This window comes from Salvelinus sp. IW2-2015, linkage group LG26 (assembly GCF_002910315.2).
Source record: "Salvelinus sp. IW2-2015 linkage group LG26, ASM291031v2, whole genome shotgun sequence".
Classification (NCBI taxonomy): Eukaryota; Metazoa; Chordata; class Actinopteri; order Salmoniformes; family Salmonidae; genus Salvelinus; species Salvelinus sp. IW2-2015.
In genome coordinates, this window is record NC_036866.1 from 34994812 (window position 1) to 35009823 (window position 15012).

The 15012-nt window shown below is 41.0% G+C and overlaps 1 protein-coding gene across 1 annotated transcript; it reads left to right on the forward strand.

Moving 5' to 3' along the window:
- The first annotated feature begins 720 nt into the window (after positions 1-720).
- Positions 721-9153, forward strand: c1qtnf13 (C1q and TNF related 13). The gene is made up of 2 exons (XM_023970712.2): positions 721-792; positions 5100-9153. Exons 1-2 carry the CDS (start codon positions 762-764, stop codon positions 6203-6205), a joined length of 1137 nt encoding a protein of 378 aa, XP_023826480.1. The 5' UTR covers positions 721-761; the 3' UTR covers positions 6206-9153.
- The last annotated feature ends 5859 nt before the right edge of the window (positions 9154-15012 follow it).

The following is a 15012-nucleotide window of genomic DNA, read 5'->3' on the forward strand; positions in this document are numbered from 1 at the left end:
TAAATAAATGTAGCTAGTTTGGAAAATGTACTTTTATTATGGTCAATGGGTATGATACGTGACAGTGATTGATTGGACATATCCCCATCTCAAAGTCAGTGATGTTTGTGTAAACATCTGTGATTAATTTCGTTTCATGTTAGTCTTACTGTTGCTGTGAAATAGACATAGGTAGGCTTTGGATCCATCACACAGGCACACTGTCCCTTGATCAATTTCAAAATGTTAATAATTTCTTGGTAAGGTGGCAATCGAAAGGGCTATATGATTTAATTTTAATTTTCAAAATGTCTGGCCTACATGGGTTTCACAATTATTTTGTACATCTATTTCTGAGAGGCCTATGATATGACCAATGCATTGTGCATGTGGTGCTCTATAATTTACAACCAATCAATCAATCAATCAAATGTATTTAAAAAGCCCTTTTTACATCAGCCGATGTCACAAAGTGCTATACAGAAACCCAGCCTAAAACCCCAAACAGCAAGCAATGCAGATGTAGAAGGACTTGCTTTTGTTGCTTTTAAAGATTATAAACAGAACACAGTGAACTAGCTGTTCTGTTCCCTCATGAGACTAAACAAACCTGTGTATTTCCTCCCCTCAATGGTAAACTACCGGACCAGATCAGGATGCAGGGATCAGCATTGTACAATGGGACCCGTGGAGCTCCACCTCTTGGAGCTCCACGGGTCCCATTGAAAAGGCTGACTAGAGAGAAGGCTGACTAGAGAGAAGGTGACCAGCTGACTACAGGCATGCACACTCTGTACCAGCACATGAGAACAGGTAGGACACACACTCTATAGAGATGTATTTCTCTGCCATAAGCTGTCAGGTCAATTACAGGCTGAAGATGTAGAGCAGAGAATTACATGTGTTCCAATACAGAAATGATTAGATTTTGTGAGATGGATTGTGAGAGGTAAGAGCTATGGGATTGTTGCTGTTGAAATCTGTAAGAATCCTAACTAAATCTGATCTCATTCAAATTTGAATTGTTATGATATTATTTTGATTGCCATATTTTAAAATGAGTGATTCCTCATGAAACCAGGACAAAAAAATACCATTATTTTGGGGATTATTATGAAAATTAAACCATAGAATAGTCCTTTGGATGAATTATTGTTGACATATATTTGACATTTGTATCTAAAAGCATAATTGAGAAAATATTTATCAAAGTTGCCATATTTATGACATTTTGGCCTTACCCAGGCCTCCTGTAAGACTCCATAATGTTTCATCTGTAGGTGCTACAAAGCAAAAATATGTGTGTCATATGAAGCTTTACCGCTTGCTTTGTAATATGACCTGTTTTTTGATTTCAATAATTGTACCTTTAGATAGAAATGTCAAATATTTGTCAACAATCCTCCAAAGGACCATTTTATGGATTACATTTCGTGAGAATTGGTATTGGTATTTTTCTGTCCTGGTTGTGTGAGCTAAGTGTTTCCATATCGTTAAATAGAAGAACAAAGTTTGACTTCTGGATTTTGAGTTTTACATTATGGCAGTTGATAAAAATTGCCTCTTTTGCCAACTCACTGTTCTGTTCTCTCAGCATAGCTTTAAAATAGTTGAACACATTTAAACTCACAGCTTTCATAACAGTGCTTAGGAATTAACATTACAAGCAACAATGGTAGACATATGAAAATAACCATGTTAAAAATCTCTGGGTTATAAGCCTGTAATTACTGATGTTAATGTACAGTATATTTTATTTAYTAGGTGCCGGTTTTCTGCTCATTTAGTGCAAGAGCAGCTGTACAGCATATGATTGGGATCTCTGGTATTTTGGGAGATTTTGTCATTTAAAGTAAAACATTTGATAAAAATGTTTTACAAAAAAATTAAGGAAACTCATTAACAAATATATTTATTCTGTGTTCCTATCTTGAGTGAGATAGGCCTACTGTTTATATTATTATACTCAGTTAGTTCCAACACATTTGATGAATGCTAATGGCATGTTTTAGAGCAGGTATTCCTGAGGCGGCAGGTAGCCTAGTGATTAGAGCATTGGGCCAGTAACCGAAAGGTTGCTGGATTGAATCCCTGAGCTGATAAGGTACAAATCTGTTGTTCTGCCCTTGAACAAGGCAGTTAACACACTGTTCCCCGGTAGGTTGTCATTGTAAATAAGAATTAGTTCTTAAATGACTTGCCTAGTTAAATAAAGGTAAAAATATATATAATTAAACTTCGTAAACTGGAGTACGTGTACCCCCAGGGTTATGCACAATTCCATTGGGGGTATGCCAAATTAAAAAGTACAAAAATTATTCACATTTTCAAACAATCCATTTATATTCGGGTGAGGTTTTTTTCTCGCCTGAGTAGCCTCGTTTCACTGCCAAAAATCAAATGAAACTATCTAGTGTACAGCGAAATAACAACACAATGTCAAATACAGGTAGCCTAGTCAAGTAGTTAACATTTAATCACATTAACCGTTACTCTCTCGCGGGAATTCCACTAACAGTCCGTAGATAGCCAAACGTAGCTGCTGCTCATGTTGGTATCTGTACTGATGGCGCAAAAGCCACGACAGGGAGACATAGTGGAGTGGTAACGCGTGTGCAATCAGTTGCTCTCGACCCCACTTGGGTACACTGCAGCATCCACTGAGATGCTCTTGCTGCCAAGGGAATGCCTGAAAGCTTGAARGACGTTTTGGACACTACAGTGAAAATGGTTAACTTTGTTAAAGCAAGGCCCCTGAACTCTCATGTATTTTCTGCACTATGCAAAGATATGGGCAGCGACCATGTAACGCTTTTACAACATACAGAAGTGCGCTGGTTATCAAGGGGCAAAATCAAAGTATTGACACGTTTTTTTAAATTGAGAGACGAGCTTAAAGTCTTCTTTACTGACCATCATTTTCACTTGGCTGACCGCTTGCATGATGATTTCTCACACGACTGGTCTATCTGGGTGATGTTTTTTCTCGCCTGAATGATCTGAATTTAGGATTACAGGGACTATATTCAATGTGCGGGGCAAAATTGAGGCTATGATTAAGCAGTTGGAGCTCTTCTCTGTCTGCATTAACAAGGACAACACACAGGGCATTCCATCATTGTATGATTTTTTGTGTGTAAATTAACTCAAGCTTACCGACAATGTTGAATGTGATATAGCGAAGCACCTGAGTGAGTTGGGTGTGCAATTACACAGGTACTTTCCCCGAAACGGATGACACAAACAATTGGATTCGTTATCCCTTTCATGCCCTGCCTCCAGTCCACTTACCGATATCTGAACAAGAGAGCCTCATCGAAATTGCAAGAAGCAGTTCTGTGAAAAATTAATTTAATCAGAAGCCACTGCCAGATTTCTGGATTGGGCTGCGCTCAGAGTATCCTGCCTTGGCAAATCGCACTGTTAAGACACTGATGCCCTTTGCAACCACGTACCTATGTGAGAGTGGATTCTCGGCCCTCACTAGCATGAAAAGTAAATACAGGCACAGACTGTGTGTGGAAAATAATTTAAGACTGAGACTCTCTCCAATGCAACCCAACATTGCAGAGTTATGTGCATCCTTTCAAGCACACCCTTCTCATTAACGTGTGGTGAGTTATTCACAATTTTCGATGAACAAATAAGGTTTTATATGTAAGATGGTTAAATAAAGAGCAAAATGATTGATCATTATTATATTATTATTTGTGCCCTGGTCCTATAAGAGCTTTTTGTCACTTCCCACGAGCCGGGTTGTGACAAAAACTCACACTCATTCCTATGTTTAATAAATGTATCGTATAGTGTGTGTGTGTGGCAGGCTTATAATGATGGCAAAAAACAACATTTGAGAGTGCGCTGACCCTGGTGCTAGAGGGGGTATGCAGCTGGAGGTTGAATGTTTGTAGGGGTACAGGACTATAAAAAGTTTGGGAACCACAGTTTTAGAGGATGTCAAATGATCCATAAAACAGGCTTAATTCATGAGTGAAGCCATAACTTATTCAAGCTGGGATGGGAACTCCCCACCCTTTCAACCTTGCACTATGAATTTACCAGAGCTCTATCAACAGGTTAGAAAGAACACAAAAAGAGAACATCAATTAATTATAGCAAGCTAGTGAAATACCTGCTTAGGACCTGAAATGACAACTCACTTCAAGATTTCAGCAGTGCGTTTTATAACAGTCTAATCAGGATAAAAAAAAATATACATGATATATCATATATAAATTATGTTTTACATAATGATAAAGTATTGATGTTTGTTGTCCTAAAACAATCTCATTCCCCAAATTGACCCCCAACCTATCCCTTCCATGGTCACACTGTGATCTTTCGTCGACCAATTGTCCACCATGTCGAAGGGCTTTATAGAGCAAAAAAAATTCCCTTCCCTGCCCCACCTTGCCCCCCTTCCAAATGTTCCATTGTCTGGGCACACAGGAACAGATGAACCAGGGTCTAATCTAGTACTTTTTCTCAGTGCACAGAGAGAACAGACAATACCAGCTGAATTAGAGGGGCTGTTGCTTCCACATGGCATCTGATTTGAGGAGCGGGATCTGTCCTGACAGGGCTCAACCAGAATTCCTAACCCACTCATATAGTATTTTAGCCAGCCCATCACACAATGACACATTGCACAATCTTAGCCCATAACACACAGGTTGCTTGCATTGGCCCATATTCGATTCGTCCTGTTAACCTTTACTTTTTTAACATTGAAAAAATGAAATGAAAAATGTTTACATTGTACAGGTGTGAAATGCTGTGCAGTAAGGACACTTTTTTGCCCAAAATCCTACAACCCTTAGAAAATCTATCTTTTCAAATGAACAAAACTTTCTTCAAAAACAACCTACAACAGTTCTATTTATAATCTGGCTGTTCTATTCTGTGTTTGCTTCAGACAACTTTTGTCATTGTAACAATGTAGCTTTGTTTATAGATTTTTTTTTTTACATAAAAACACAAATAAACAAAGCTACATTGTTACAATGACAGAAGTTGTCTGAAGCAAACACAGAATAGAACAGCCAGGGTATAAATAGAACTGTTGTAGGTTGTGTTCGAAGAAAGTGATATATTTTTACACTGTTGTTTATCTCTCCTAGTTGAGKTGGCACCATGTAGCAATCCCTGGCGCATGGCCTGTCTACTGGGCATTTTCAACTTCCTGGGGTCGGTCACACCCCTCCATGTGGCTCCCGTGATGACTGGCCTCCGCTCCGCCTTTTCAGCCACGCGGACCAATAGCATCCTGGGAGGCACTCAGAAGGCTGTGACCTTCAACAAGCTCCTAGTCAACACAGGGAGTGATTTCAACCCAGACACAGGCCACTTCCGCTGCAGAATCCCTGGAGCCTATTACTTGTCCTTCACGTTGGGGAAATATCCCAAGAAGATGTTGTCTGTCATACTGGTGAAGAATGGGCAGGAGGTGCAGGCTATAGCCTATGACGATTACAAAAAGAAAGGGAGGAAGGTCCAGAGTCAAAGTGTCATGATCAGCCTGAGGGCMATGGACACAGTGTGGCTGATGCTGCAGGACAGTCCTCAGTATGCTCTATACAGCAGTGCTGGACCTTACATCACCTTCACCGGTTACCTGGTGTACCCCGACATCTCCGCCACTGGCTATCTCAACAACCACCTATCCTTGTCAGGGCAGCCCTACCCCAACTCCAACTGTCCCCCTCCTGGAGACCACAGGTACGGCTGGAGCGGTAGTGCTGAGGCCCCTGTGGAGCCTCGCTCTGCCTTCTCCGTGGCCAGGACATCCCCGGTCCTGGGGGAGAATGGTGGCGGGCACCAGGAGAAGGAGCCTCTGACCTTTGATGTGGAGTACGTCAACATTGGAGGGCACTTTAATAAGACGTCGGGCCGCTTCACCTGCCGCTACCCTGGTGCTTACTACTTTGCCTTCACTGTGGGGAAGCACCCGCGCAGGGCAGTGTCAGTCAAGCTGATGACAGGCCACGGCGAGGTGCAGGCCATGGTGTTTGACGAGGATACGTCCAGGAGGAGGGAGATGCAGAGCCAGAGTTTGCTGCTGTCGCTGCATAGGGGGGACAACGTGTGGCTCTACAGCCAGCAGGACGAGCGCTACGCCGTCTACAGCAACCAGGGACGCTACACCACCTTCTCAGGCTTCCTGGTCTACCCAGACGTTGAGCCCAYCACCACCACCAGCCAGGACCTGGACAGAACTCACTTCTGAGGGCTCGGAGTTCTTCAAAACACACTGGACCCTCCTTGAAATGTACATTGTGCTATGGTTACAAAATCTAATTTGTGAAAGTGTGAATGTAAGTGCTAAGTTACACTATGCTTCATARGCTTTGTTTAGAACCGCTGTAGTCAGCTTCTGTTTCTCTTTATTACCACATTTTCTGTGGATAAGTGGGTCATTTTATGTTTTGTTTTTGGCTRCGTTTAAACCAACGTTATAGGTTATATGTTAGTATATGATGCTGGATCATTAGGATTCTTTGGATACCTCATGTTTTTTTTCTATCATTCACCAAAAACTATGGGTTACAATAAGTAGAGCTTTCCTATGTAATCTTTATATATACAGACATGCTTAGGGACATAATTATTTATCTTTACTGAGCAGATGTTTTTGCAAAGACTCAGCAAAACTCAGAAAACCATTTAATCATTTAACTTGTGTTAAATGCATTGAGTAGACTACTATGTAAATACTGCATAGTTTGCCTGAATGACTGTATGGAGTTAGRTAACCTGAATGTGATGTAGTTATGAATGTTTGATCTATTCTGAATGCATAGTGAAAGAATATTCATTAAAGGAGWAKTTTACCCAAAATCCAGAAACTCCCAAGTGTATTCCATACATTGAAACTAGTTCAGTGGAGTTTGCCCTCTCCCCCTCTCACTCCCTGTAGGTCAAGTGACTTGTGACATTGATGGATGCAGGCCTCGCTATGCTCTGTTGCCAGTGAATTCATGATTCAGAAATCTGCGAAGTGTGGACAAATCCGTTGTTTTATTGAAGGCGTACGGCCGAATGAGCTATTTGTTTTGAGTCAGGAAATGTGTACTTTTCCACCTAAAACATTTGCGATTATTTTACATAATTATTTTATGTAGCCGACTGCCACAGTGCATGTGCGCTCTCGGGGGAATCCCTGCTAAGTAGAAATGGCACTGTATGCCCTTATTGACAGATGCACGTTTTTTTGGCGCAGAAATGAAGACAACGTTACACATTAGTTATACAAAGTAAACAACAATCTACAAATATGTCTGACGACAAAAACTTGCGAGTGATGAAGAAAACTACTGGAGAGGTGCCCATGGTGTCGTTGAACCGAGCCTGAGTATTCRGACGAAGAATTGAKGCAAATTGAGCTTCAGATGGCCACTGCTGATTTACATGCTGACCAGACCGGACACGTCGCGTGCTCGAGCATTGCAAAATAAATTTTGAAATCCATGTTATTCAATTATTGCACCCACACTGCTCGCKCGCGCCTACGAGTGTCTGCGTTGCCAAGGGCTAAAATAGAAGTCATTCCTATTTCTGACGCAGATCACGCTGCAAGTCCTGCCTCTCCCATCTCCTCATTGGTTTATAGAAGCAGGTACCCACGTGCCATCTCCTCATTGGTTAGACCCACGTGGGTGATTGAAAGACGAACTGTTTTGCCAGTCATCGTGGTAATACTATGAAAGTTTAGATGCCAATCACCATATAAGTTCAAAGATGAAAAAGCCTGGAAGGAGGAGAGATGACTAGAAACGATTCGGTTGACCGTTTTATGTGTGGATTAATTGTCGGAGTAGAGGACCTTGTGATTTCAGGTAAAATAACAACTCAATGTTTATATCCCAGGACAATTTAGCTAGCAACAGCAAGCAAGCTAAATAGGACAAATTAGCTAGCAAGTGCAAGCTAGCTAGCTAAATTTCCATACATGTTWAATGCTTTTCGACCTGTCCCCAAATTAATGTAATTGGTTCAGAGTTTGTTTTGATATTTTAACCTGCGTGTCATGATCACATTTGGTGTGGGGGTACAAAATAAATGTATGCACGATGGCACACGCGCGCAGCGGGTTTGGGTTCCGTGTTAGCCATCGAAGCCACAGCAGTAGCTGGACCACAGCCCCAACCATCCTCAGGATCATCACAGACTGACTGGTGGTGTAATTGTGGCAATTGCGCTCCAATGCTGCGAAGGAGGAATGTTTGTTCTGCGGATCATTTGAATATGAAACTACAATTCTTATAGAAATGGAGGAACATAATTATGGTAAAGAGCAGTTAGTTTGCTTTTGAGACCACAGGGATATTGCTGCCCAGATTAACTCTGGTGTCCTGGAAACATTTATCCTTATTCCAAAAACTAATTGGAGACGCACCACTGTTCCATCTGGGACAAATGGACAGTTATCTAATGAGTAAGTAGCTAAACTTTACTTTCCTGAATGATCGCTTCTCTTAAACCTTTATGAATGGGGATATTAGTGGGTTTTATGTTTTGACATTAGTTAAAAACACTATATTGCCTATGTTTATATATCACAGTGTTTTTGGGATATTCTATTCTGCAGTATAAGGTGATACAATGTCTATTGTCCACCGCCCGTCATAAATACATAGGGCACATATGCTATCCTGTAGAGCACCTAGGCCTATACTGTATGTCTACATTATATGGTGCAATGGTAATAACACAATAAGAACACCTTGAACTTCAAGAATCAGGCTGGCAACGGAGCAGAGCAGGCCTCTATCCAGCAACGCCACGTGACCGTTTTTGCAGCTTTTTCAGTACAGCACTACGTTTGTTTATCCCATTTGTAACTCTGTGTTGTTGTTTTTGTCACACCTCTTTGCTTTATCTTGGCCAGGTCACAGTTGTAAATGAGAACTTGTTCTCAACTGGCCTAACTGGTTAAATAAAGGTGAAATAAAATAAAAATAAAAGGGAGAGAGAGAGGGCAAACCCCACTGATCTATTTTCAATGTATGGAATCACTTGGGAGTTTCTGGATTTGGGTAAACTTCTCCTTTAAGGAGCAGTTCCATGATTCAAAGCTCATCCATGGGATCCAAAAAGTCATGGCTGAAACTGATCAATGTGTGATTTAAACTTCTCTTGTATAAGAAATAAAAAATGTACAGTCATGTTATTCAATATTTGTATTATTCTACCTCCCACACAGTACATTGAGCAGAAAACATCCTATTAAAGGCCAACTTGCAAGATTCTCAGAAACGTGACATTTTAACCCAGTGTCAGTGAGTCACAAATATGTGTTCTATAAGAGCGTATCATTGTTGATCCTAAGTAGTTGACTTCATATGCAGTTTGTTCAATTTGAGCAGGCACTCCTTGAATGCGCATAGACTTTAGCAAAGCCAGGACGCTCTTGAAAAAGAGATTTTAAATCTCAATGAGCCCTTCCTGGTTAAATAAAGGTTAAATATATATATTTTTTTWAAAGCACTTTCTTACTTTGCTTGACATGCAGCAAACAGCTAATGCTTGTTCTGAATTCAGCTAGCAGTACTTACTTTGTCCTCTTCATCCCAGGTGTGGACATAATTCTGCAACAAGGAGGCTCAGGAAAAAAACGATATACTTGGAGTCGAGGTCTTATTGGATCCGAAAATTGAGATCTGAACYGAATTGGATCCATTCAATTCCATAAATGATCTGGTCATTTWAAAAATATATATACAGTACCAGTCAAAAGTTTGGACACACCTACTCATTCCAGGATTTTCCTTWAAAAAAAAAACTATTTTCTACATTGTATAATAATAGTGAAGACATCAAAACTATGAAATAACACATATGGAATCATGTAGTAACCAAAAAGGTGTTAAATAAATCAAAATATATTTTAGATTTGAGATTCTTCAAAGTWGCCAACCTTYGCATTGACAGCTTCGCACACTCTTGGCATTCTCTCAACCAGCTTCATGAGGTAGTCACCTGGAATGCATTTCAATTAACAGGTGTGCCTTGTTAAAAAAGTTGATTTGTGGAATTTCTTTCCTTCTTATTGCGTTTGAGCCGATAATTTGTGACCCGTTTCAGGTGTATGTTGCGGGTCACTTCACAGGAGAGCTGTTTGAACATAAACTTTTTTTTAAATAAATTTTTTTGGTGGGGGCAGAATGCCTTCTCGATAATGTGAACTTTCATGTGCCTTAATACAAACGTGTATGCCATCTGTAAATACGAATACAATTGTTAAATTACGAGCCTAGTTGGTTTAGCCACAGAAAAAGTCAGAAAYCTTCCCGCTAGCCAAGATTGGCTGGAATAAGGAGTGGGCTGGATATGCCGAGAGATGAGTTTGGATTGGTCTGCCATATAGCRCACTTCTGTCTATTTGAGCTGGTCAGTATGTCTAGATAATCCTGTCTAACACAGCTTTWWAAAAAAATKATAGTGTAGTAAAATTGCATAAGTGTTGCTCTCCACTTTCTGGAGGACCGAGTTTTGAAATCAGTGGAATTTGAGTATAATAGCGAAGGAGATGGAGAAAACACCTGTCTCCAGATAACATCTTCAAACTAAGGGCAACCATGGCATCYGACAGGAGGCGGATCCATATATGAATGATGTATATGGGTAAGATAGTCTAGCTAGCTACATTTTCAGATATTACACGTTCCTAATTTTGACAGAAAGTGGTTTCATTTCGTTAGCTAGCTAGCTAATGTTAGCTGTCTGGCTTGCTAGCTAACGTTACATGTATGATCTTATTATTCATATCTCAGAGCCATTTTCTTGGCTAGCTATAGCSTAATGTTAGCTAGCTAACAGTGAACCTGGTTGGTTAGTTACCTGCAGATTCATGCAGGGTAATAACGTCATGAGTTGGGATTATGGTTAATTGTTTACCAAGCTAGGTAGCTACATGTCTTAACAAAAGACCACTATGCAAGTAACCATTTCGGTTGCGTTTGTAAATTCAGTCTGGCCATCTACTTCGATTTCAGAGTTCTCTCGTCTGTATGTGCCAGAGCGCAGAATAACTGATGAATTTATGAATGCTCAACACCCGTTGAATATGGCTGGCGTCAGTAAAATTCTGCAAAAAAGCGCAATTAAATTGTTGCCAGCAGCACAGTTACAGTCACCAACGCTCTGGATAACATGAAAACAGCCTAACCAGCTCTGCTAGGGCAAGTAAAATGGTCAGAGTAGGGTGTTTTCTCATTTGTGTCTGCAAGTAGCTAGCAAGCTAGCCAATGTTAACCAGTTAGCTTGGGTGCTTGACTGCCGTTGTGAGGTCAGAATGTTCGGATCAACCCTACTCATCGGCCAGAGTGTCTAGTGTGCACTCTGAACGCTCCTAGAGCAAATGGACAATCTGACAGCACAGTTGCAGTCACCAACGCTCTGGATAACATAACAGCCTAACCAGCTCTGCTAGGRTGAGTAATGTCCAGTGAGCTGTTCTCTCACTTGTGTCTGAAAGTAGCTAGCAAGTTAGCTTGGCTGCTTGACTGCTGTTGTTAGAACAGAATGTTCRGATCAACCCTKAAAGAGATGGGTGGGCCTAAAGCTTAAGAGGGTGTWAAAGATGCTGAATGTATGCAGACAAAGAAGGRCTCTCCAGAAGTGAGTTTACAAGTTTATCCACGTTCCAAGCAGCACATACTCTCCCATTGTTCMTCAACTGTTGTGTATGAGATACCATTTTGTAGCTCTGAGTCTTTACTTTTATCCAATGTAAAAAACACMATTTCAAAGACCGATTTGAGCGGGTCGGTCACATTTGTGTTGTGACAAGGTAGGGGTGGTATACAGAAGATAGCCCTATTTGGTAAWAGACCAAGTCCATATTAAGGCAAGCACAGCTCAAATAAGCAAAGAGAAATGCCAGTCCATCATTACTTTAAGACATGAAGGTCAGTCAATCTGGAAACTTTCAAGAACTTTGAAAGTTTCTTCAAGTGCAGTCGCAAAAACCATCAAGCGCTATGATGAAACTGGCTCTCATGAGGACCGCCACAGGAATGGAATACCCATAGTTACCTCTGCTGCAGAGGATAAATTCATTAGAGTAACCAGCCTCAGATTGCAGCCCAAATAAATGCTTCACAGACACATCTAAACATCAGCTGTTTAGAGGAGACTGTGTGAATCAGGTCTTCATGGTCGAATTGCTGCAAAGAAATCAGTACTAAAGGACACCAATAATAAGAAGAGATTTGCTTGGGCCAAGAAACACGAACAATGGACATTAGACTGGTGGAAATCTGTCCTTTGGTCTGATGAGTCCAAATTTGAGATTTTTGCTTCCAACCGCCATGTCTTTGTGAGACACAGAGTAGGTGAACAGATTATCTCTGCATGTGTGGTTCCCACCCTGAAGCATGGAGGAGGAGGTGTGATGGTGTAGGGGTGCTTTGCTGGTGACACTGTCTGTGATTTATTTTGAATTCAAAGCACACTTATACAGCATGGCTACCACAGCATTCTGCAGTGATACGCCATCCCATCTGGTTTGCGCTTAGTGGGATAAAAAACCCTAAACACACCTCCAGGCTGTGTAATGGCTATTTGACCAAGACTGAGAGTGATGGAGTGTTGCATCAGATGTCCTGGCCTCCACAATCACCCGACCTCAACCCAACTTAGATGGTTTGGGATGAGTTGGACCGCAGAGTGAAGGAAAAGCAGCCAACAAGTGYTCAGCATATGTGGGAACTTCTTCAAAACGGTTGGAAAAGCATTCCAGATTAAGCTGCTTGAGAGAATGCCAAGAGTGTGCAAAGCTGTCATCAATGCAAAGGGTGGCTACTTTGAAGAATCTAAAATCTAAAATMTATTTTGATTTGTTTAACACTTTTTTGGTTACTACATGATTCCATATGTGTTATTTCATAGTTTTCTGTCTTCACTATTATTCTACAATGTAGAAAATAGTAAAAGTAAAGAAAAACCCTTGAATGACTAAGTGTGTCCAAACTACTGTGATAATTACATTGTTTGTTCTATTATTGAAAGAATGGGGATGGCTGCCGTTTTACGGGCTCCTAACCAATTGTGCTGTTTTGTGTGTTTTAATGCATTGTTTATAACTTATTTTCCACATAATGTTGATGCTACCGTCTCTTATGACCGAAAAGAGCTTCTAGATATCAGAACAGCGATTACTCACCACGAACTGGACGAAGATTTTTTCTTTAATAATGAGTCTGATGCGAAGGATATAATGTTGCTCCCAGACAAGGCCCAAATCCCGTCTGCATGAATAAAAGAGCGAGTCGAGAGTTTCAAGTTCCTTGGTGTCCACATGACAAACAAACTTTCATGGTCCCAACACACCAAGAAAGTCGTGAAGAGGGCACGACAACCTAATTTCCCACTCAAGAGACTGAAAAGATTCGGTATGGGTCCCCAGACTTTCAAAAAGTTCTACAGCTGCACCATCGAGAGCATCCTGACCGGTTGCATCACCACTTGGTATGGCAACTGCTCTGTTTCCGACTGTAAGGAAAGGGAAAGGGGGTTGTCTAGTCAGTTGTACACCTGAATGCATTCAGTCGAAATGTGTCTTCCGCATTTAACCCAACACCTCTCAATCAGAGAGGTGCGGGGGGGCAGGCGCTACAGAGGGTAGTGCGAACAGCCCAGTAAATCACTTGTGCCAAGCTTCCTGCTATCCAGGACCTATATTCGAGGCGGTGTCAAAAGAAGGCCCCAAAAAATTGTCAAAGACTCCAGTCACCCAAGTCATAGACTGTTCTCTCTGCTACTGCACGGCATGTGGTACCGGAGCGCCAAGTCTAGGTCCAAAAGGCTCCTTAACAGCTTCTACCCACAAGCCATACGACTGCTGAACAATTAATCAAATGGCCACCCAGACTATTTGCATTGACACCCCACACCCCCCTTTGTTTTTACACTGCTGCCACTCGCTGTTTGTTATCTATGTCACTTTACCCCTAACATGTACAAATTCGCTCGACTAACCTGTATCCCCGCACATTGACTCGGCACGGTACCCCGTCTATAGCCTCATTATTGTTATTTTATTGTGTTACTTTTTATTTATTTATTTTGTATTTAAAAAATATTTTCTTAACTCTATTTTCTTTAAACTGCGTTGTTGGTTTAGGGCTTGTAAGTAAGAATTTCACAGTAAGGTCTACACGCTACACCTGTAGTATTCAGCGCATGTGACAAATAAATTGGATTTGATTCATAACCTGTTTGTTCATGTGCCTTGCGACCGTAATATCCTGTATAGGCCTAAAGGCCGGGACAATAAGAAGCCACTGTGGCARRATAAATTCAACCACACCTTTGTTTCATCACAAAAACGGAGACCAACCTTTGTCCGGTGAAGTACACAAAGCATATTGCATGTAACAAACAGTTACATGACCTACAGCATGGTCAAGCAAGTTAATGTTTCTGACATTTTTTGGACCACTAAACAACTTTTAGCTAGCTAGCCACTGGAGGACAACAACACAACGAGATGCAACAATTCAAGTTGTTTCTGTCAATTAAGTATGCTTTCGATGTGATTTGATAGGATGCCAAATCCAAATTGGCTTCCCTTGACACTTTTTTTTGTGCTCGCTCAGTTTTGCTCAAAGCTGATTGGCTATGATTTTATACTTTTTTTTATCAAGGGAGGCTAAATACTCGCTGGCTTCCCTTGCATTCAATGCTACATTACAGACAGGAACAATGTCATACTCTTTTGGACCAGACAGCATCAGATAGATGGACTACATATACAGAGACAGAGGGGCGCTGTTTCGCTCATTCGAATGCTTTCTCCGGTGAGATACATTCAGCCTCTTGCAAATTGAAGGAAAATTATGAAACACAGAGACAAAAGTTGTTTTCTTTTTGGGGGGATTCGTTTTTTAGGGCAGGCTGGCTTCCCTTGGATTCCATGAATACACGCCAGTGACTGTTTGTCTGGATTGTCTGCCTGTCTTGGTGAGAATCTTAAGTTAATAAAATACTAAAATAGTCTTCTTTAGTTTTTCTGCCTATTATTATTCACCT